At 41.7% G+C, this 25,020-nt stretch overlaps 1 protein-coding gene across 1 annotated transcript in view; it reads left to right on the forward strand.

The window, feature by feature from the left end:
- LOC126354489 (protein MAK16 homolog) overlaps positions 1-25,020 on the forward strand; it is a 46,761-nt gene that overhangs the window by 13,198 nt on the left and 8,543 nt on the right. The window contains exons 5-6 of the mRNA XM_050004210.1: positions 10,840-10,969; positions 21,587-21,685. Of these exons, the coding sequence (XP_049860167.1) occupies positions 10,840-10,969; positions 21,587-21,685 (229 nt within the window). The remainder of the gene's footprint in view (positions 1-10,839; positions 10,970-21,586; positions 21,686-25,020) is intronic.

Consider the following 25,020-nt stretch of genomic DNA (forward strand, 5'->3'; position numbering starts at 1 on the left):
CGAGCCATAACAGCATGCCCTTCGTCAGAGCTGCTCAGTGTATTTCCCTGTTGGTGTCGTTTATCATCACTGGAATAATGTACCCATTTGTCTCTGCTTTGCTTATATACTTCCCATGTCGTGTGCCTTATTCACCACCACGTGGCAATCGATCTCCCAGTGGGCAATGGTCATAATGTTCTAGCTCATCAGTGTATGTAACATTGTGGTGTCTGGCGTTCATCTTGTGCTCTTGCAACTGCACTGGAGTCACTTAATGATTTTTCAAAAATTTGTGTGTTGTGGGAACCACAATGTATTTATTTATTTTGATAGCAAATTAATTTCATATCTTTTTGAACTAAAGTATATTACATTTTATCGGTGCTGGTGGAAAGAAATAATGTGACCTTGATGATTTAAAGGCTTCACATTAACAATGAAACCTTAAAATATCTTCTGTCATGTGAGGTGGTACAGTGTTTAAAGTACTGGACTCACTCTTGTTTGAGTGGGACTCATCCAGATTTAGGTGGTCCATGGTTCATCAAAACTGCTTAAAACAGATGCTAGGCTCTTTAAATTCCTTCCCTATCCTTGTTCAAAGACAAATATAAGTATTAGAAAGGTTGCTGTAATCTAGAGTCCGAAGACTAGTCTGAAGTATCCCTCTACATTAACTATCTTGTGCAAGCCTCTTCATATCTCTGTAACTACTGCAACCTAAACTCATTTGAACCTGCTTACTGTAGTTGAGCCTTAGTCAGCCTCTAAAATTTTTATCCCCATCCCCAGTTTCCTCCATTAACAAATTGATGATACCATGATGCCTCAGGTGCGGTCCTATCAACTTATCACTTCTTTTAGTCAGGTCGTACCCTGAATTTCATTTCTCTCCATTTCAGTTCCTCTTCATTAGCTATCTAACCTACCCATCTCATCTTCAGCATTCATACTTAGCTTCCACTGTCCTTTTGTGTGATCTGTTTGTATTTTTCATGCCTGTTTAATGCTACAACCAGGGTAGATACCTACAGAAGACATCTCCTAATACGTAAATTTATATTCGCTGTTAACAGCCTTTTTTTATAAATGATTTTGTTGCTATTGCCAATCTGCATTTTATATCCTCCATCCTTTAGTTACTGTCACTTATTTTGCTGCCCAAATAACAAAACACAATTACTGCTAATACTTCACATTTCCTAATTTATTTTCCTCTACATTGCCTTGTTTAATTTGACTGCACCCCACTACTCTTGTTTACTTTTGTTGTTGTTCATCTTACAACCTTTTTTTCAATACACTATCCATTCTGTTCAGCTAGTGTTCCAACCCCTTTGCTGTCTCTGATGGGATTACAGTGTCATAACCAAACCTCAAAGTTGTATTTTTTCCCCTGTGAATTTTAATTCTATTTCAAGATTTTTCCTTGATTTCCGTGACATCTTGCTTGTGCAGATTAAATAACATTGGCATAAGCTACAACACATTGTAGATGACCATCCACTCGCTGTGCTTTATGCGAGAGTGAGTCAAATGAAAACCTTAAATTTTTTTAAAAAAATGTTAGTTATTGTTCAGAAGTGGTACAAGGTTGTATCACTTTTGAACTAATCTCCCCCACGCTCAATGCAGGTCCTCGAGCACTTACGAAGTGCATAAATTCCTTTAGAAAAAAAAATCTTTTGGTAGTCCGCGCAACCACTCACGCACCGCGTGGCATACCTCTTCATCAGACAGAGACCGAGCGAAGTGGCGCAATGGTTAGCACACTGGACTTGCATTTGGGAGGAAGACGGTTCAATCCCGTCTCTAACCATCCTGATTTAGGTTTTCCGTGACTTCCCTAAATCGTTTGTGGCAAATGCCGGGATGGTTTCTTTGTAAGGGCACGGCCAATTTCCTTCCCTCTCCTTCCCTAACCCGAGCTTGCGTTCAGTCTCTAATGACCTCGTTGTCGATGGGACGTTAATCACTAATCACCACCACCACCACCACCACCACCACCACCACATCTTCATCAGAATGGAACTTCTTTCCTCCCATTGAGTCTTTGAGTGATCCAAACATATGGAAATCACTAGGGGCAAGGTCTGGTGAGTATGGTGGATGAAGAAGACACTCAAAATACAGGTCTGTGATTGTTGCAACTGTTGTATGGGCAGTGTGGGGCCTTGCATTGTCATGTTGCAAAAGGACACCTGCTGACAGTAATCCACCTCACTTTGATTTGATTGCAGGCTGCAGATGATTTTTTAGGAGATCTGTGTATGATACACTGGTGACAATGGTCCCTCTAGGCATGTAATGCTCCAAAATGATGCCTTTTTCATCCCAAAAGAGTGTCAGCGTAACCTTCCCTGCTGATGGTTCTATTCGATACTTCTTTGGTTTTGGTGATGAGGAATGGCGCCATTCTCTGCTCACTTTCTTCATTTCCGGTTGGTGGAAGTGAACCCAGGTTTCATCCCCAGTAACGATTCTTGCAAGGAACGCATCACCTTCTCATTCAAAGTGCCGAAGAAGCTCTTCACAAGCATCAACATATTGTTGTCTCATTTCAGGAGACAGCTGCCGTGGCACCCATCTTGCAGACACTTTGTGAAACTGGAGCACATCATGCACAGTGTGGTGTGCTGACCCATGACTAATCTGTATACATGCTGCAATGTAACTTGGTGTCACACGGTCGGTTTTCCTTCACTATGTCTTCAGCTGCTGCAATGTTCTGTCTAATCGCAACTCATTGTGCCTGACCTGGACTAGGAACATCTTCCACTGAAGTTACACCATTTGTGAACTTCCTACTCCATTCATAAACTTGCTGCTGTGACAAACATGCATCACCATACTGAACCTTCATTCATCAATGAATTTCAATAGGTTTCACACCTTCACTACGGAAAAACCGAATAACAGAATGTTGTTCTTCCCTGGTTTAAGTCACAAGTGGGGTTGGCCATCTTTATACTGATACTGTGGCGGTGTGTGTGCATCTGCCTATGCTGTCACCTAATGGCCATTCTGCACGCTGTTTGTAGCACGCTTACCAACTTACAGGATAACAGTGCGAAATTTTGATTTGTTATTACAAATTTAATGTTTTCATTTGACTCACCCTCGTATCAGCTCCCTTCATTATTTAAAAGAGTGTATTTCTGTCAGTATTATTGAAAGCTGAAACTTCCTGGCAGATGAAAACTGTTTACCAGACTGGGCCTTGAGCTGGGAACTTCACCTATCACAGGCAAGTGCACTATTGACTTAGCTATCCAGGCACAACTCACAGATTGTCCTCACAGCTCTACTTCTGCCAATACCTTTTCTTGTACCTCCCACACTTCAAAAAGTTCTCTTGCACAACTCTTGGTAGTGGAACTTCTGGCTGAAAGAATATTGCAGAGAATTGGCTTAGCTACAGCGTAGGGTATTTTTCTAGATTGCATTTTCATTCAGCGGTGCAGTGTGCACCGATGTGAAACTTCCAGGCAGATTCTATAAAGTTTGGGAGGTAGGAGGAAAGTTTCTGGCAAAAGTGAAGCTGCGAGGGTGGGTCATGAGTCATGCTTGGATTGTTCAGTTGGTAAAGCATTTTCTCACAAAAAGCAAGTATTCTAGGTTTGAGTCCTGGTATGGCACACAGTTTTAATCTGTCAGGAAGTTTTGTATCAGCAGCATACTGCACTGCAGATTGAAAATTCAAACTTGTCAAAAGCCTTCTCTATATCTACAAATACTATTAGTCTGGGTTTACCTTTAATAAATCTGTCTTCAAAGATAAGTTGTAGGGGCAATATTACCTTACATGTTCCTACATTTCACTTGGACCTTTTTTAAAGGGTGGGGCCTCTCCATGCCCACACAAACATGATGACAATTACAGAAGTTCTACTGTCACCTCCGTATTTGCTAGTTACTAATCGAAGACTTCATGGGATGTAGGGCTGCAGTGTTATCCGTACATCTGGGTAGGGCTACCCACAATACAGTCACATCGAGGAGACAGATAGTGGACAAAACTGAATGAAGAGTAGCAGCTTCAAGGACAAAGAAGAAAAAAGTGCCAAGGCAAACACCAAGGGGCAAAATGTCTGTGATAGTCTGGTGGGGTAGTAAGAGCAGTAGTGGTTTTCTTGCTATTGTGACAGGTCATGCAAGGGTGAGATTGTTGTTAGTTTTGGGTATTGTGCAATGCTAGGTACTGTTGTCATAGCTTAGGTCATCACAGAGAGTACCAGCCCTATCAAGAAAAAGGAGAGGTACTATCGGGCTGGGCTTGTGTGAGTCTCCTGAGTCAGATGCAGCATCTGTACCTGTAACAAGCCAAGGTCGTTAAGTTTGGTCAATTGGTCATAAATCGATAAGTTTGCAGCTGGCAATTCCTGTTAGCTTTGCTGTGCTGCAGGTGTTCACCAGTATTTTCTCTGTCTGTGCATTGGTGCTATCCATAGGTGGTTAATTATCCCTGATTTTTAATGTTTTTGGATGGTTATGTTCCCACCTATGGCTGTGATAATGGTTTCACACGTTAATGATGAAAGGGTTTTTCGAATGTCTCACTTTCTTAATACCTGTGTTAAGAGTCTCAAGGTGGTATTAACTGTGAAGGTCTGCAGTGTGTGTGTGTGTGTGTGTGTGTGTGTTTTGCTTATGATAAGTAGCATTTGGTTCTGCATGATCTGCAGGCAGTGCAGACGTGCTTGAGCTGTGCATTCCAAGACTGGAGCTGCATACATAATCAGTGGTCTATATCTCTTAAGCTTAGGGTAAAGCTGTTTGAGCCTCAGTTAGTCATGTATTCAGTGTGGTGCCACCATGTAAGTTTCTTGACCAGCCTGACACTGTAGTATCTGACTTCCTTACAGAAACATATTTGACGTGTGTGTAGTGTTATTGGTCTGCAGTTTCGGTGTTTGTGTAGATGTTTCGGTTTGTATGTGAACAGAATAGCTGACACTTAATCAACATTTACTTAACACGCGATTGTTCCAGACAAGGCAGGGCATGGCTATTCTGTGTGATGTCTGTATTTGTGAGTTAATGTTTGACGGTTTCCAGTCTTGTGCTAGGATGGTGGTATCATCTGCATAGACGGCTATCTTTGTGTTTTGTGTAGCTGGGAAGTCATAGATGTAGATGTTAAATAAGTGGGGCCCTAGGGTACTGACGCTTGTGTACTGTACTGTGTTGTGTTGATTGTTTGCCCTGAACATCAGTATAGAAGCATGAAGCCAGTATTGCTGAGTTTGTGAGTGAGACCATTGTGCCTTAGATGATAAAGGCCTCTCCGATGTCCAGGAACACACCACCTTTAGCTTTGTTGGTGTTTTAGCTGTCTATGATATGTTCCACTACACGGAGAAGTTTTGTTGTGGCGTGGTGATTCCTGAACTCCAGCCTCAGTGTGTTGCTGGTGATACAGTGGCTAGTGACGCATTTGAGAATTACCTTCTCAGCAACCTTGTTGAGTGAGCACAGCAGGTTGATGGGTCAGCAATTTTGTGGGAGGGAGAGGTCTTCCCCTGGCTTCCTGAACCTCAGGACCTTGGCTGTCTTCCAATAGGCAGGGAAGGGTTGGTGCTGAAAGATGGAAGTTGTTGTTGTGTGTGTGTTAGGTACTCTGTAGCTTTATCCGTGAACACCTGGAGGACACAGTTTTGAGTGCCATCGGGATCAGGAGCCTTTCCAGCTGTGGTATGCTTGATGACCCATGCGATTTCATGTGTGCTAGTTCATTTTATTATGTCGCATTTCGGCTGGATAACAGGTCGTGTGACCTCTCGGTCCATTTCAAGTGTGAGGGCGGTCGGTAGGAACCAGGTTCCGTGTGAGTGATGCTGCTAGTATCCTGGTTATCTGTTCAGGCTTCTGCTCCACATTCATTGTAGAGTTGATGTGTAGTGTTTCTCCTTGGTGAAGTGATGGGCTAGTTTACATACACCCTGCTGTGCGGCATCTAACTCTGCGAGTATGCTGTCCCACTTTGTGGTTTTAAATGTTTGTATTTTTCCCTTTATGATATCCCAGTTCCTGTTAATGTGCTGTTTGTACAGTGGGTGCCTGGTGCACTGCCAGTATCTCCGGAGATGGTTTCTCATTTAGACCAGTCCTTGGATTTCTGGAGGCAGGGCTGCTGAATGCTGTTGTGGTGTGAGTACTGGAATGGAGTCGGATATTGTGCCCTGAATCCTTAATTGTGAGTGCTTTGACAGCTTCATCAATTTGTGCAGTTAGCATAATTGTGTGAGGCTCTGGGATACAACTGTCAAGTGTATCATTGAACAGTGCCCAATTTGTGTGTTTGTAGTTGAGTCTGTGTGTAATATTAGAGGGATATGGTTTAAGGCCAGAGCATTTACAACTTCAACATTGTGAGTGAATGTGCCTCCCTTGAAGAAGGCATGTCTGTCACATCTGGCCTTTGTTCCCTGCGGTAGTGAATGTGCGTCAGCTCGGCCTGCGCCAGTGTAAAGTAGTTTCAGCGTAGTGCGTGTTCATACAGCTTTTTGCTGTTGGTGTTTCGTATGTGTGAATTCCAGTCAGGTTGTTTAGCATTAAGATTGCCAGCGATTGTAATGTGCGCTACTGTATTGAGTATTGTGCTGATATCACATGTGATGATGATACCAGCAGGATTGTATACCAGTGTATGTGTAATGTTGACACCGATGAATCTGACTGTAACAGTTGTGGCCTTGAATCTTTCAAGTGCTGGGAGATCATTGTTTCTATGTTGTATGTCTTGGTGTGTGCTGATTGCTGTTCCACCTGCAGCTGTGCTGTTTGGTCAATCGGTACGGTAGATGCAGTCGCCTGAAAATCATAGTTGTCTGTTTGGTGGGAGTTTAGTTTTGTTCATGAGAATGATCTGGATTCCCTTCTCCATGGATACGGCTAGTTCAGACCTTTTGTTACTGATCCCACCTGCATTTCAGAACAGGACCTGTGTCAGTGAATTGTTGTTTGCGTGTTAGAGCGATTGTGGTGTATTATCCATGGAAGAGTGTAGGGAGCATGGTGAGAGCTGTTTTTATGGCAGCCAAACGCTGGCAAGGTGTGGTTGTGAAGAGCTGTGTGCCTTTTGTGATGATGAAGTTTAAGATCCTCAGGAGGGTCTTAACCCACATGTGAGTGGGGAGTAGTGTCTCCACTGCTCCACTGGTCATTGTGAGGATGTTTAAGTTGGCTGCTGTGTTGGCTGTAGTATTGGTGGTCGCTGGTTCTTCTGTTGGAGTTCTGAATGGGCTGTCTTGAGTGTTTGTGTTTTGTATCTCATTTTTGGTCACCTGTGTTGTTGGTATGATTGGCGGGGGGGGGGGGGGGGGGATAATTGGGTTGTGGTTTGGCTGTCTCTTTGACTCTGTGCCTGAGTTTCTCTGTTTTGTTGTTGGTTTATTTTTTGTGCTGTTGAAGTGTTTGCCCTTTTTTTTTCAGGTCCCTTTGCTTCCTTCCTTTCTTTGTGGTGGTGCGTCGTCTTAGGTTTTGTGTGTGTCACTGTCTGGCGTGGTCAGAGTTTACTTGGTGTGATTTGGGGGCAAGTAGTGTTGCAACCAGTGTTGGAGTGGTGTCAGTTGTTGTGTGTGTTTGTTGTGGTTCTGTTGCTGTGGAAGTGTTTTGTGTGCTTGTGGAACTCTGAGCCTCCTCGGCCCATCCCCTGCCACTTACAATGCCAGCAAAGGAGATTGTGCTCCTCACTGGGTGTGGGGGACCTGGAACATGTTCTAGCGGCCGATTGGCTTTCTTTGGCATTTTTATGCCACAGAGCTTCTTTGTATGCATCGCACAGTCTGTGGTTCACATGGGCACTACCACAGTTGGTGCATATTACAGCTGTCTCAGGTTTGTGGAGTTGTGCTTCGTGGTTGCCAGCAGACTTGCAGAATCCCTGAATTCTGCTCTTGACTGCATTCACAAACTGCTAGCAACTGTGGCATTGTTGAGGGGCACACAATGGTGTGTATATTTCTACCACAATGACCATATGAAGCAGGAGCTACTTCAGAAAGCCCCAGGAGAGAGCCATGTCGGCTAGCTCCACGAGCTAGTTTCGCTGTGAAGAAATTGGTGCATGATCATACAATCCCAGCCGAGGGCTTCGTGTAGTATGTGTTTAGGGTTTATAATGTTTCACAACATAAATTTGTGTCTTTTCATCCGGGTCCTCTAATCCCTCAGCTTTGAGGAAGCTGAGAAGGCTGGTGTAGTCAGTTTTATTTCCCACATACACCTATGTGTGGTCCCCTAAGAGTTGTATGTGATATGTTGTAGGGAGTGTTTTTCTACAAATAATGTGTTTAGCTTGCTGAGGCAAGTGTAGCTGCGTATTGTGACTGGTGGGAAGCCTATCGATGTGTTTCTCTGCATAGCTGCTTGTGTAGAGCTGTGTTGGTTAGCTGTTGCAGGGTTGTTTGTGGGATCCCTTGAGTTGCTGGTACTTGGAGCTCGTGGGAGCCAGTGTTTTTGGTGTTGGCAGAAGAACTTCGTGTTTGGATTGTGTGTTTGTAGGCTCAATGTCTGTGTGTGTTCTTTGTGTTTGCATCCAGGACCTGCCAGCTACCAAGGTCTTTTGTCATTGTTTTGCTGTTCCTCTGAGGTTCCTGGATTCAGCTCTCTCAACTAGGGAGGCCACAGCGGTGATAGCGTTGGCATGTTTAATGTGATAGCTGGCTGCATGTGTGGTGTTGGTGTTTTTGTTTGTGATTTGATGCCCCTGCCAGTTAGGCGATGATGAATGTGCTCCTTCTCTCGCTGAGCCCATGCTGTCTGATGGGCGGCAGTGAGGTCTTGTTCAAGTTGGGCAGTGCACAGGGTGGAAATGTCGACGGGGAGAGTTGGCACCTCCATGTCTTGGGCTGCAGCCTTGCTGAGGGTAATTATGGGGGAAGGGGATATGCAGGGAAGATCAGCCATGTCCCCTGCAAAAGTATATTTTTTTTATTAAGGCATGGTTGTGGGTGCACAACAATTTATGTGAGTTCATGACAATTTTGATTTTATTCCAAAAATGACTATTTTGATTTTTCATGAGAATATGAAATATTTTGTGTGCCTACAGAAAGGGAGGGGGGGGGGGGGGCGACTGTCCATACGACTATCTTGCATGATGTGCAATGTGCGGCGCAAGAGAATGCAGGACGAAGAGAGGAGCCTACAGTGTGCAAGGTTATCCGACATGAACATGGCACATAGAATTTGAAAGGAGAAAGAAGTGAGAAAAAAGAGAACAATGAAGCATCACCAGGTCATTCTTTCTTGGAAACAATGGGCAAGAGAAGAGGCCATAATATAGATCGCTACATTCTAGTAAGATGCAATACACAGGATTGTGTATGGTTATTATCAATACAAGGGGTAATCCTATGTAAAAAGCTTTTTTTATCGTTAAGTGAAGCACAGTTATTTAATGGGAGTGTCTGCTCCCATAGCTGAGTGGTCAGTGTGACGGATTGCCGTCCTATGGGCCTGGGTTTGATTCCCGGCTGGGTCGGAGATTTTCTCCGTGTTGTCTTCATCATCATCGTTTCATCCCCATCCAGCGCGCAGGTCACCCAATGTGGCGTCGAAGTAATAAGACCTGCACCAAGGCGGTCTGACCTGCCCCGGAAGAGACCTCCTGGTCAATGATGCCAAACGCTCATTTCCATCTAATGGGAGTAAGTCAGCTCCTCTAAACTGTTTTTGTGGTATGATTTCTGACATAAAACATTCTTTTGTTGGATGGTTATCATTGAGGGAAGTGATATAATGTCCTAGAGTTGCCAGTATGTTCATGCTGTAGAGGCATTTCATTGTTACAATATCATTTGGTGTGATGGGACATGGGTTAATGCATATCTCACAAGGCAGTAAACTAGATGGACTGCACAGCTGAAGGAACACCTAAAGTCTGATAGGAAAGGAAAGGGGGCAGGATAATTGTCCTTCACATTGGCTTGCCTCTTAGCTTTGTTCCAGATCCTTTATTGCTGTTTTGTTCCTGAAAGCAAGGTGGCTACCATGCGAACTCACGAGTTTTTATGCAAAGGTTATCCATTTCAATACAAAATATTCCCTGAATTACAAGAGTAATGCTTGAGGCACCATACTACTTCATTGTGTCAGAGCTCTGAAAATGCAGTAGGGGAAATAAGATATTTTGCTTTGGATGCAGAGAAATATTCTATTGGAGAAACTGAAATTGTCATGAATAAAAGGCTGAGTTAATGAGACTTTGTAAAACTGTACAGGTAAAGAAACTAATTCTACCAGGTCAATGAATCAGGTGTAGCTCTCTCCATACTACACTTGTTTCAATCATTTTGAACTTAATGGGCCTATGAAAAGCTATGTGCCAAGGAACAATAAAAAGTTAATTCTCATTGAGTTGCAAATGACGATGAAATGTTATTGCTGGAGCTATGCCCCCAGGACTGAGCTTGTGTTGTGAGCTACACCAGGAGTGTATTCAAGGAAACAGGTCTGGGAAGTGTTGTTGGAGGAACAAATAAGATATGGAGATTCCTATCAACTCCAACACCAGTTCTAGGTCAAAGAAAGAGGAAATGATGATTCTTCCCTTCCAAACTGATTACTCCATAATTGTTTGTATTTATAAAACATACATTGGCATAAGTACGTAGTTAGGTATTATTGTTTTTATTACTTAACAAGGCTTCTGTGATGGCTGTTTAATGATCATATGCTTGCTGAAAGTGGGCTTGGCACACTCAGTTTGGTCTGGCAACAGCACTCCCTTGCACTGTAATCAGAATTGTCAAAAGTCTCATTTTGTTTTAACTGCACAGTAGCTAAAACAATTCTGAAGTGAAATGAACAAATCTGCGTCTGTAAGTTCATACTTTTTTCTTATTATTACAGGAAGAAGTTAATCCCTCTGCAGCGCAAGATTGAACGAAGAGAGCGAAGGAAAGAAGTTAAAGCACTTGTTGCAGCAAGACTTGATACTGCAATAGAGAAAGAACTTATAAATAGACTGAGGCAGGGTGTGGTAAGAATCAGAACTTTTTTATTTATGTTTTTTTTATTCTGCAGTGACAAATAAATCCAGTTATTATAAAAGATAACATTCAGTTTCATAGTCCTTACTCATAAAACGCACATAGCAAAACAGAAATAAAGTACTCTGTTTTGGAAAGTACAGGCTAATTATAGTTAAAAGTTCCTGTTTTGGAACACTGTACAAAAAAGGAACAATGCTAAGAATTATGTCAATTTTGAACAGAATATTATAGAAGAAGAGGGGGAAGTAATGAGGGGGTGGGGAGGAAGGTATGAAAATTTTATCACTAAATTGCTCTGTATGTGTTATAACGTAAATGGGTTCAGCTACAACTAACAGATGAATCACAATACAATGACGGTGGTGTGAGTTGCACATTGAACCAACTGTGCTGTACAACATGCGTGATGGCATCAGTTTGGCATTCATCAGTTGTGGCACTGTTAATTAGGTAAGCCCATCCACTATGGCACATCGAATGAGAAAAATACGTTTTTAGTTGTCGTGAGGCAAATACCACATAAAAAGCGACAATGAAATCAGTTTTTAACTGGCCTGAGTCTAAAAATCACATAAAAAGTGGGAATAATATCAGTTTTAACTGTCATGAAGCTGGCACAAGACATGTTCAATATGCTGTACAGTTCTCTGCCACAAGTGGAAATTGAGAAACAGCATGATGCAAAAGAGATCATAATGTCTCGGGGCTCAAGTTAAGAATGCATTGCTCAGTGTATGCCTTCAATTGAAATGTGTTTGAGATCAGATCGCTGAATACAGCATTTTTCAGATTACACAGCTGCCAGAAGCCAACAGGTTTAAGATCAGGTGATTTGGATGGCCAGGCTGTAAAGAAATGACAGCTGATAATTGTAGTATTTTCAAAAAGCTGTTTGCAGCAGCTGCTTCACTGGCTGTACCAAGCGCAAAGCAGTACCACTTTGGATAAAAATGATCCTACAAAATCAACCACACCGTTGAAGGGTTTGAATGACTTTGGTGCACAAAAGACTCCCATTGTGTTTACCAGAGATGGTGGGGGTAACAGGACCCATAGGACCCATAGCTCGACAGTAAACTGTGTTATCAGCCCACACCATAAAGTTATCTTTGTAGAATGAAACAGTACCAGTTGATGTGCAAGCAGATTTTCCTAGCCCATATTCTGTAATTTTGTGTACTGACTTGTCCTTGGAGGTGGATATGGGCTTTGTCTGCCCACAGAATGGTCCGTGGCCATTCGTTGTGTACTTCGATGTGAACAAGAAACTCTAGAGCATACTTTAGTCTTACTGGCTGGTTAGTACAAAGCAACTCCTTAACATGGGCAATTTTGTAAGGATAGCAATGCAGGATGTTTTGTAGCATTTTATGTGCTGTGCTCACAGGTGTGTCCAAAGCTCCAGTAATTCCCCACGCACTGCACGTTTGCATACCACCACTAAACCCCTCCTGCAGTGCTGCGGCCATATCTTATACTGACAGTGGATCAGTTGTTTTCCTCCCTCTGCAACATTGTACTTGAAAAGAACCTCTCACTTTGAATTTTTATAATCATTCTCCTGAAAACCGCGGCAGACGTTGGACAATTACCTTTTTTCATACCATTGAGTGTCCAGAACTTTTACAGGGCTACTGGTGCACAGTCACCTTTCTTGTAAAAGAGCTTACCAAGCAACACCTGATCTTATATTGAGACTGTTATGACAAGCATCTCAGACGCTAACTGAGGAACATTTGTGTACCCTGCCTCTTATATTTTTTGTATTCTGCCACTTACAGCACCATCTAGTGGCAATATTTTCATAAAATTTTTGTGTTTCTGTAATGTTTCTCCCCTCCTCAATTATACTCTGTTCAAATTTACTGCCATTCTGAGCAGCAGATCTCGTTTTACAGTATTTTGAAATTGCAACTGAATTATACACGCCCATTGTAATTGTTTCCACTTCCTTACTACATTAACATGTTGATATTGTATTTGGGAAGGAGGTGTTATTATAATCTTGCTCTTTATTTTGTTATACTGCCCTTTCCAATTTTGTTGGCAATACTGTACTAACAGTAAGTGATTCAGATTGCTGAATGATTAGCATATACTCCAATGTGTAAGCAAAGTGGGTGGCCTCAGGTGAAGTGAAAAAATGAAAGTAATATAAAGGGTGGTGCAAAAAGAACACACAAATTTGACTCGTATATTATTAGTGATGGGAATGGAATGTCACAGTGAGGGATGTGTTGTTTTGGAGTGTCCTTTTTCAGTAGCAATGGCACAGTGGACCGTGGATCGTTACATTTTCACTGTTGAACATTTCTTCGAAGGAAATGACCTTGTCATCACATTTGAACGGCTTTTCCGAATGTGCTTCAGTGCTCTGGGAAATAGTTAGATACCTGGTCGCAACATGATATTGCTTTGGGGTGTATCTTTTTGCATGACTGCATCAGTTGCTTGATCGTCCTCACATGGTGTAAATGCAGGAAAATGTTGATAGAATAAGAGCATCTGTTCTTCAAAGTCTCCACTGCTCCACTAGGCAGCATGCTCCAACTCTGGACTTGTCTTGTTGCTCGCTGCAGTGTTTCATGAAGAATGAGTTACATTTTCATTCTTACAAAATTTTGATCGTGCAGAAGATTCACAATTGTGATTATGATGAATAGAGACAGTTTTGTGTGAGAATGCTTGATGCTGCTGCTGCTGCTGCTATATTGACGATGAGTGAGGAAGTATTCTTTCATTTAGATGGTTATGTAAAGAAACAAAACTGTCACTATTGGGTAGCAGACAACCTACAAGAAATGTGTGAAAAACCACTGCACAGTGCAAAAGTGAGTGTGGTGTGGAGTGTCCAAAGTAGGAATCGTTGGGCCTTATTTTTTTTATTGGAAGAAGGTGGTGGTAGTGTAACAGTGAATGCTGCATGTTGTTTTGCAATGCTGTGCAATTTCATACAGCCACAACTGGACACTACAGGGATGAACATGGCAGACATTTAGTTCCAACAAGATGTATCCACAGCCCACATGGCTAATGGTTCCATGGCAGTTGTTCGAGAAACGGTTCCCCAACATGTGATCTTCCGTTTCAGCGATGTCCACTTGCCAGCATGCTTGCCAGATTCGTCGGTTTGTGACTTCTTTTTACGGGGTTACCTAAAAAGTAAAGTGTGCTGCAACAAACTTCGTACACTCAAAAAGACCTGGAAGCTGCATTATGTCCAGAAATTGCTGCTGTTTCATGTGATGTCTTGACGAAAATGATGACGAACTTCAAACAAAGGCTTTTAATGTGTATTCATGAAGAAGGCTGCTAACTGCCTGATATTATCTTTAAAAAATCGAATACATGACAGCTCTTAAATTGGATATGTTACCAATTGTAGTGATGTGAGTGCATTTTGCACGTGAACAAATCAGAGCCAGTTATACTAGTTTGAAATCCATGCATTCTTTTTGAAATCCATGCATTCTTTTTTAAATCAATGTGCTTCCTTGACAGGAAGTATTACGATAACTCTGTGTTATTTAAATGGGTTTTTCATGTGAAGATATTTCAGCTCTGAAGCTAACAAACACCAAGTGTGATAGTTTGGGTTTCGGTGTGTTGATGACATTGTAACAGCAGGCATGTTCTGTTGCCCAAGGTACTTACCTTCATTCAGGTAACTCAAAATGCAGTATTTTACCAATACAATGCCCAGACAATTGAATGCACAAGCATGTTTCGAACTACAGTGGGCATATCGCATCTTGGCTAACTGTATATTTGCTTGAATATAATAGAGGGAAACATTCCACGTGGGAAAAATATATCTAAAAACAAAGATGTGACTTACCAAACAAAAGTGCTGTCAGGTCGATAGACACACATACATACACACAAAATTCGAGCTTTCGCAACCGGCGGTTGCTTCGTCAGGAAAGAGGGAAAGATGAAAGGATGTGGGTTTTAAGGGAGAGGGTAAGGAGTCATTCCAATCCCGGGAGCGGAAAGACTTACCTTTGGGGGGGAAAAAAGGATAGGTATACACTCGCGCACGCGCGCGAACACACACATCCATCCGCACATACACACACACAAGCCATTTGCTTGGCATCATTAGCTGTTTTTTGTCACAGTTCTCCAGCAATTGCTGTTAATACTTTGTAGCTTTGCAAAAAAAAAGTTATGTTAATGGAAATTCTACACGAACATTTCCAGCCCTTCTTTTTATTCCATAGTACAGGGATTAGAGGCTCTCATTGTTGTGTTCTGCCAGGTGGAACATTCACTATTCCAGATTTGTAGCAGCTCTGTCGTTGTAGTAAATCCTATCAACAAAGTCTTCGCTTTTGGAAATGATAAACTTGCAGGGTGTAAAATTAGGGATGATGAGCAGGTGCTCAAGAACTTTTAAGCCTGTTGAACTTAACTAGGTGTAATTTTTTTAAAAGGATAAACTAGAGCATTGCTATGCTGAAAGAACTAGAACACATGGTTTTAAATAGGGTTTGACATAGAATCTGAACCATGTGTTGCTTCTAGCATCTCCTCATATCATTGAGACGTGAAGGCTAGGTTAAAACAAAGATTAGAAAATCTTTTCTTCAACTGAGATTCAATCCTGTAACCTCATTGGTTCCCAGGCATTTGCTCTGCTGCTAGCCCACCAGGCCCAACATGTATGGTGATAATTCATCTATAGGTTTTGATGAGAGATATACCGAGGATGTTACGCATCTCGCTGTATCTTTGTTTCTTGCCAAAGAACTGTAGACCTTGCTATTTGACATACATTTCAACTTGATATCCCTACCTGTTCCTGAGAAAAATAGGTCTTAACAGCTGAACAGACACACAATGAAGTGATTCAGTAAGGGTTCCGCTATAACTGATAGAGATATGGAACCGAAGTTTTTTCTTGACAAAGATTTTTGCCCAACAACATGTGTAGAATGTCACTTCAAACACACTTGATTGAAAACTCACTGTCATATGCCTGCAGCAGTAATATTCAGTTGCAAGGGAACTGTGTGTCCTATCACCATCAATTTTGTCGAGGTTTTTGGTATAAGTAGGCGTTGGCACAGCTGCTGGGGGGAGGGGGGGGGGGGGGATCATGTGAGGTACGAGCAGTTTGGTAGCAATTTCTTGGCAGCAGGTAGCACAGTGTAAAGGCTTCACAATAGCAATCCAAGGGTCTTGGGGTCAAGCCACTGTACTGGTACGATCCTCACTCCCCTTATCTACACTGCAAATAAACAGAAATAATGCTCAATATGTGGTATATATGAGGGTTGGAACTTAAATAGTGGCAACTATTTATTCACAACCAGTACAAAAGAGTTACATGTTTGCACCTTTTACTGTCCTTCAAAGTAGGCATCAGCATTGTGTAGAACTCGTTGCCAGCAATGTGGAAGGCGTAGTATACCTTTAGCAGAGCCTGTTCTGTTAATGGTGCAAATGGAGCAGTCTACTGCCTGGTGACTCTCTGGAACAATTCTGAAGCGAATGCTCATCTTTGAAATCAAGCCATAGTCACAAGGACTTAAGTCTGGGGAGTATGGTGGATGGTACAGTACTTCCCAGTCCCATCGGTTGAACCGAGCAGTCACAGCTTGCGCTGTAAGCACCCGTGCATTGTCATGCAAAATGATGGGTGGGCTGCGCAGAAAGTGTAGCCGCTTCTTTCGCAAAGCAGGTTGCAGGTGATACTCCAAAAATGAATGGTAATACGACTTAAGCCCTTGTGACTTTGATTTGATTCTGAAGGTGAAGGAAACACTTCGTGGCATTCACTTCAGAACTGTTCCAGAGATTCAACAGGCAATAGTCCTCTCCATTCGCACCATCAACAGAACAGACACTGCTAACGGTATACTAAGCCGTCCACATTGCTGGCAATGGGTTCTACACAATGCTGGTGACTACTTTGAAGGACAGTAACAGGTGCAAACACTTAACTCTTTTGTATCAGTTATGAATAAATAGTTGCCGCTATTTAACTTCCAACCTTCGTATTAATATCTTCATAAAAGGCACGAAAAGGAAAGGCAAAAGAAAATTGGACTTGCAAGTAATTTCCAACAAAGAAGGGTAGTATTTACAATGTCCATGAAGACTGCAAATAAATTTCCAGGTATGGATAGCAATTAAAGCATATGTGATTTTGTATTCTGTTAGTTTCAATCTGACTTTCGAGCAACCCTCGGCTGCTGCACATGAACAATAGATTTCCCTCTTTTTATGGTGAATATCACTTCAATACATGTAAATCATCATCTGTAATACAATGAAAAAATCTGATTTTACGTATGAACGTCTCGTGTATGCTTTACACTCCGTGCCTGGAAATTTATTTGCAATTCCAAATTTTCCTTTTCCTTCGCTTCTCATATTGTTAATGAAAGTGTCAATGATTGCAATTTAAGTAACATAATAATTTAAAATAAAAAATAAAAGAGGTTCTGCTACGGGACTTCACTCCACAACCCTCGGATTACCTATCTGAAGTCTTTTCACTGTGCCAGCAACTGACTGGAATCTGCTCTAACATAAATGACTCACGCGTTGCCTGATCCCTATCAAAAATACTATTTTATCTAAATGTTTGGATATCAGGAGCTCCCACTTCTGTCATCTTCACTTCTGGCCAAGCCATGTATATACCGTAAGTTTGGATGAAATCAGTGACGATGACTAGGTGTGGTCCCATTGTTAGCTAAATACATCACTAACAAAAATTTTTGGTGCGTCTTTACTTCATAAGACACATTGTGCTACTTGCTTGTCAGAAAGTGGGGCACAAACAAAAACAAATAATCTTTTCCGTAGTGTCGTCTTGCAGAATAATGTCAATTGCAAATGCAGGCTGGTCCGTAGATTGATTCATCTATGCAATGGTATTATCACAGCAGTCTTCCTGCACTAGTTTCCGTACTGCAGGAACTTTTCAGTGATTCATGGCATGAGCAGAGAGATTAAAGGTATTACTCTAAATTTCTCTGAAGCATATGAATATTGTAGACTGACGTGGGTGACTAATTTTTTCAAAGCAAAATTGTATCGAATAACTGTCCACACTCATCTTTCTTATGGTGTGACATTTTGTGATGCTAACTGATCTAAAAGTGTGGCAAAACTAAAGATATTTTGTGTAGAAGTGGTAAAGTAGTATTTTATTTACTTTTTTTAGTTTGTAACAGAGTTCCTGTTTTCTTTAACTATCAGGGAATTGTATATAAAAGCTATATGTAACTGTTTTGGAGTTTATTATGGAAGATACTAGAAATGAAAAAGTCTACAAGGTTATTGCTACTCTTATATTCATACACCGTTATCTTACAGCATTTTGAGGAAAAAGGTATTCGTTGCACAGAAGCAGGTAATAAAGACACATGAAGACCATGCTTGAACCTCTAGTAAGCAGTTCTTCTAACAGTAGGACATGTTGACAACAGCTTTATAGTACATTTGATCCTGTATGGAGTTTGTCAGTGTGACACAGAAAGATGTTATATAATATAACTGAGTTGACAAAAAAATCCATTCACCAAGCGGCAACACACACAAAAGTTAACAAAATGTACAAGCTTTTGGAGTCAGTTTTTCCTTTTCCTGGTGGCAGGGTTGAAGGGCTGAGAAGAGGGATGAAGCGAAAGGACCGGCATGAGGTTTAGGAACTGGGAAGAATTATGGAAAAGTTGTCCAGAACCCCATCCAGAGGAGACTTACTGGGCGGTGGGGGGGGGGGGGGGGGGGGGGACACGGAGGTTACTGATAACATATTGTGCAAGAGATAATAAGAGCAGAAAGGTAAGTATGTAAGACATAGTAGAGGTGGGGACAGGGAAAAATATACAAATTAGAAAATAAAAGATATAGAAAACTAAAAGGGAGTGAAGAAAAGAATAGTTACCGAGAAGAAATGTTAACATAGATTAAATTAACATAAATGAAGGCCAGTTTGGTGGCAAGAAGCAAGGGCATGTAACACCAGTTCCCATGTGCATAGTTTGAGAAACTGGTGTGGGGAGGGGGATGACCAGCACCAATATCATGCCTGTCATGTTGTAGAGCAGGCCCTGCAACAAGGTATTGTGTGTTGCCAGTATACACCCTCTGTCTATGCTCATTCATGCAAACTGATAACAACTTGGTGGTAGTCATACCAATGTGCACTGAAGAGCCAAAGAAACTGGTGCACCTGCTTAATATTGTGTAGTTTCCAAGCAGGCTTGCAGAAGTGCCGGAACAAAAAGTGGCATGGACTCAACTAATGTTTTGGAGGGAACTGACACCATGAATCCTGCTGGGCTGTCCATAAATCCATAAGAGTACGAGTGGTGGAGATCTCTTCCGAACAGCGCTTTATAAGGCATCCCAGATGTATTCAATAATGTTCATGTCTGGGGAGTTTGGTAGCCAGTGGAAGTGTTTAAACTCAGAAGAGTGTTTCTGGAGCCACTCTGTAGCAATTCTGGAAGTATGGGGTGTTGTATTGTCTTGCTGGAATTGCCCAAGTCCGTCAAAATGCACAGTGGACATGAACAGATGCAGGTCATCAGACAGGATGCTTTCGTGTGTGTCATCTGTTAGTCGTATTTAAACGTATCAGGGGTCCCACATCAGTCCAACTGCACACACCCCATACCATTACAGAGCCTCCACCAGCTTGAACAGTCCTCTGTTGTCTCCATACCTGTACACATCCATCTGGTCGATACAACTTGAAATGAGGCTAGTCCGACCAGGCAACATGTTCCCAGTCATCAGCATTTCAATGTTGGTATTGACGGGCCCCGAGAAGCATAAAGCTTTGTGTTGAGGCATAAAGCTTTGTGTTGTACAGTCATCAGTGGTACGAGTCGACCTTCAGCTCTGAAAGCCCGTATCGATGATGTTTTGTTCAAGGCCCAGCACAGAAATCTGTAGCAATTTGTGGAAGAGTTGCACTTCTGTCTTGTTGAACGTATCTCTTTAGTTGTCAGTGGTCTCATTCTTGCAGGGTCTTTTTTTCGACTGCAGCAATGTCAGATATTCGATGTTTTACCAGATTCCTGATACTGGCAGTACACTCATGAAATGGTTGTATGGGAAAATCCACACTTCATTGGTACCTCAGAGATGCTGTTTCAAACTCACTCAAATCTTTGTAACTTGCCATTGCAGCAGCAGTAAAACCAATCTTAACAACTGCGCCAGACACTTGTCGTCTTACATAGCCGTTACCGACTGCAGGGCTGTGTTCTGCCTGTTTACATATCTCTGTATTTGAATACTTCGCGTGCTGTACTAGTTTCTTTGGTGCTTCAGTGTAAAAGGCCAAACAGTGTTTACATAATAGCTGGTATTGGAAATGCGTCTTTTTACAAATGGCTCTCAGTTCGACATATATGTTTTGCCAGTTACAGGGCCGGTATGTGTGTTGGTAGGAGGGTAAAGAGGGCAAGTCTTACCTTAGGGACAGTAACAATTGTAGTAGCCATATGGGAGGGAAGTGGATGCAGAAGGAGCATAAGGTTTTATAAGGATATTGTGGAAATTGGGGGATGTGATGGAAAGCTGTTCTAAATGTGATGGGCAGAATATCAGGCAGAACGGACTTCATTTAAAGACATGGTTTTAGGAAGTCATAGCCGTGTCAAAGTAGGTGATTAATACATTGAAGACCAGGATAGTACTGAGTGACAAGAGGTATACTCCTAAGTTATTTTTTGGAGGTATCAGCAGTACCAGGATTGAATGTGATGGCCTTGGAAATCTGCTTTTGGACTGAGCTGACAGGATAATTACACCCAAGGAAGACTATGGGGAGAATTATGTTTTGTCAGTAATTTCTGTCATGCTTATTACCCTATCTTCACTCTTTAAACTCTGAGGTTTTCATATCTTGCCTAGTGCAGCCTCTAACAACCAGTCTTTCCTTCTCATCCCATCTGGTAAGTCTCCTTTGACCTGGTGTTCTGAGCAACTTTCCCATAGTTTTCCCATTTCCTGGACCTCAGCAGTCCTTTTCCTTCATCCCTCTTCCTTCCACTTCAACCTTTCCACAAAAAGGGAGCCACTGGCTCTGAAATCTTGCCCAATTCGTTAACTCTGATGCATTTGCTCCTGCTGCTATGGTAGTAATTTTTTCTTCTCTCTCTCTCTCTCTCTCTCTCTCTCTCTCTCTCTCTCTCTCTCTCTCTTTGTCTGTATGGAGTTTCGTTATATTTTCAGAAATTGCTTATTTTCATTGACAGATAGGAATAAGATATTCACCCACAAAAATGTTAATCATGTACCCACTGATATAAAGAACTTAATAAATAATTAAATTAACTTCAAACACAAACTGAAGTCATATCTGCTTGAAAATTCCTTTTACTTCATGTAATAATTTCTGAATGTTCAGATATGTAATAGAATGAACATGTGTACTGAGAAAGTGTGCTGTATTGGAAAACTGACTTGTTCCATGTCATAGTGATAGGTAACAATCATGATCCATAAAGCATTAAAATAACTGATACCTGTGTCTCACTTGTCATACTTGGAGGATCTGCCTGATTTCATTTTTCAGATGTAGTATGTATCTGCTTTTCATATAAGATACTAAGATCTTTTTATCCTTGCAGCATGGTGATATATACAATTTCCCCCAGACTGCATTTGATAAGGCATTGGAGAGAGAAGAAGTTGAGGAAGAGCGAGATGAAGAGGAAGAAGAAATAGAGGTAAGTCAAGAGCTTTTTGAAGTATTTCTGTTAACAGGTCTGTTAAAAAATGGAAACAGTATTTATTCAGCTTGTTTATGTTTGGTCTTTATCTAATTCAGAGGACTTCTATGTACCTGTGAGTGCGGTGTTTCCACTCATCAGTGCAGCTCTGGAAAGCTTCTCTTGGAATGTCCTTCAGGGCATGTGTTGAATTCTTATTACTGTTATGGATAGTGTACAGATTAAAATGGATTGAAGCAAAAACTAAAAAACAAACAAAAAAGTCACTAGGAACTGTTTGGTTCTTTAGAGTACAGAGATCCTTTGTCAGTCCATGATATAATGACTGGACATTTGTCTCAATGTTGTGGCCAGACGCAACAGTCTTCTATTCTCTGATGATAATGCTGTGTGCAGTAGCCACCAGAAAGATTGCGGGAGGCACACATCGGCACGGCGCGTCACGGACGGTAGTTGCCAATTGTGTAGTAACACGGTTCACGTTTTACGTCGCACTTCAGAGTAGACCGGGAACTGTCTCATAGGCATGCCCGATGTGAACTGACTGGACACGGCCCCTGCTGCCCGAGTTGTTGTTGTTGTTGTTGTTGTTGTTGTTGTTCCGCTGGCAGAGGTCGCGGCCGAATTCTCGCGTGCCCTCTGGTGGACGGGACTCTATTTGTGGCAACTACCGTCCGTGACGTGCTGTGCCGATGTGCGCCTCCCGCGATCTTTCTGGTGGCTACTGCACTGTGCATCTCTGTTTTGTCATCTTCATTTGCTTGAACTAGTTTGTCACGAACATTCCTATTGCTCCTTGGTCATTGTGCAAGGAGCAAGCTTTGCTGCCATTCAGTACATTTTCAAACGTCTTATAACGTGGATCAGTTGTCATTTCAGTCAGTTTTTTCTAATGGACAAGAATTGCTATACTTCAGATCCTTGACTTTGTCAAGGTGAGCACTACTAACTGAGGTCAAAATATTCCTTGTCAAGAATCATTTTCAAGTGATGGATAGACAGTCTTGAACTGGGAGAACTGTTTGTATCCCTGCATTTGATCTGCTTGCTTGACAGCTCATTTCAAAAGTTTAGTTGTTTCTGTATTTGTTTTCCCAATTTGTGCATAAAATATTATATTGCAAAATTCCTTCTGTAAATCTTTCCTCCCTTTGAAATTTGGTGTTTTGATCACATAAATAATAAAAAATGATATCAGTTTTGCATCTCTCCTAATCTACTAATGAATAAATTTTATAAGGCTGATTTCTTTAGTCACATCTGGTGCTAGAAGGAAACAGTCTCATTTGGCTGTGTATTTTGTGATATTTCTCATTTACTTTTAGAACAATTATTAAAACTAGACATGATTATAGCTCATTTAAAAAAGGTTGTGAATTTTGACAGTTTGGTATGGAGTGACTGGAGGGAAGTGTACTTGTCAGCATGTGCTGAGAGCACCAGAGGGTGCCGATAATGCCAAATGTACCTTAACTCACAGCCATTAGCTAGCCACCAGGCAAAAATTATTTTGTGGTAAAGGAATGACAGTTCTGAACAGAACAGTTACATCATTGAATCTTTTATACATACAGTTACAGCATAAATGGAGCAAACCCCTTCCTTGGACATGGAACTGGAGCCAATTGAAATGACCCTTTCTTAAATGTGTTTTTCCAGCAGTTCTCACGAATCCATGTCTCATAAACTGTCTTTGTGGTATGGCCTACAATTTGAGACCAGTCATGTGGAGTAACAGTTGCAATAGCTTCTTATGTTAGCATTTCAACCTCACCGAACATGAACTTCTTATTATTTTTTGCCACATTGCCTTTCACATGGCCCCATATATTTTTAGTCGGCTTTAAGTGTGTGTGACGTAAAGCAAGCCAGATTACATTATTCCCTTTAGCATTTTGCCAGTTCACCGACTTGGTAACATTGTGTTTTTGACTTGTACAGTGCTGCGAACTCCATTAACTCTGCATTATTCAAGCCAGGTTCATCTTATCCAGTGGAACAATCCTTTGTGCCAGGTACATCTTTTCCAGTGGAACAATCCTTTGTGCCTGGAGCAAAATAACTGCTTTCCTTCACTGCATTGCTGGAGCTTTATCGATTATAACAGAGTAGTATGACACCTTGTCCTTTTCTGTTGTCAGATTCAGATGAATATTTTTCAGCAGAACATTAACAAACCTCTCCATGAAAACTTTGCCATTCATTTCCTGGTGATAGTTGTCATCATTCCTGGAATGGAAGAGCAATAAACAGTTTGGAATGAAGCTGCAAGCAGAGCCAGTGTGAATGATGATGACCCTGCAAAGCTTTCATTGTTCCTAATGCTGTGTGGTCCATTCCCCCTTTGTCAATGTGTGCCACACATTAACTCAGTCCTTGTCCAGCCACATAATGTCTTTGAACGAAATGCTCCTGATGGTGCATAGATATTGGTGTCTCCAGGCCACTGTGTAACTTCTCTGGCATTGAATGTCACAGAAACTACTTGAGCTGAGTCCAAGCTCATGAAGGCAATTTCAAAGTGATGAGCTATTGCCATTGAACAGCTCTGCTTCTTTGAGGCTGTAAAGTAGTTTATGTAGAGTAGAGTATCCCTTGTGTTGATAATAGACACACACATATTTTCACATTGAATCCTGTTTGAATGAATCCATCTTGGGTACACACATGTCCTAACTACTTTTGTTGCTCGGAGTTTCTTGTAAAGAATGAACTGGCGTTGTTTCATCATACACGTCTTCCCTTCTTTCTCCTTCCTAGTTCTCAAAACCGTAGATCGGTGAATGTTAAATGCCGCTGCTGGTCTTTCCACCACTCATGTAACATCTAAAATCAGTCACTATTGCATTCAAGTCCAGAATAACTTTACACAGACCATGCAAATTCATGGCTGTGACCACGGATTGGAATTCCCCTTCTAACACTTGATATCTTCACAACTGGTGAACATGCCCTTCGACACGTACTTTTATTGTGAATCTCATGTTCAGATGTGCTGCACTGTTGTTATTAATGCAACACCAATATAAAACTCTTGTTCACAACACCTTATGACTGCAGAACACTTCAGCACCAAAAAATACCACTTCACAACTAGAGGTGGTGGCATGTAACGTGTGACACCACATGATATTGTTTGGTGTGGAAACGGACATGCTATACCGACAGAACTGCTGGTGGCATGGTAGGAAAAGCCGGCTCGCCATTCTCTCATGTGGACCAAAAATCAAAAGTTGCAACTAATTTTAAATGCACTGTAGGCATATATGTCTCATTCCTGTCAGTACCGTAATCATAGAAATTTCCTGATAACACAGGTTACATGGACTCTG

This window comes from Schistocerca gregaria, chromosome 3 (assembly GCF_023897955.1).
Source record: "Schistocerca gregaria isolate iqSchGreg1 chromosome 3, iqSchGreg1.2, whole genome shotgun sequence".
Classification (NCBI taxonomy): domain Eukaryota; kingdom Metazoa; phylum Arthropoda; class Insecta; order Orthoptera; family Acrididae; genus Schistocerca; species Schistocerca gregaria.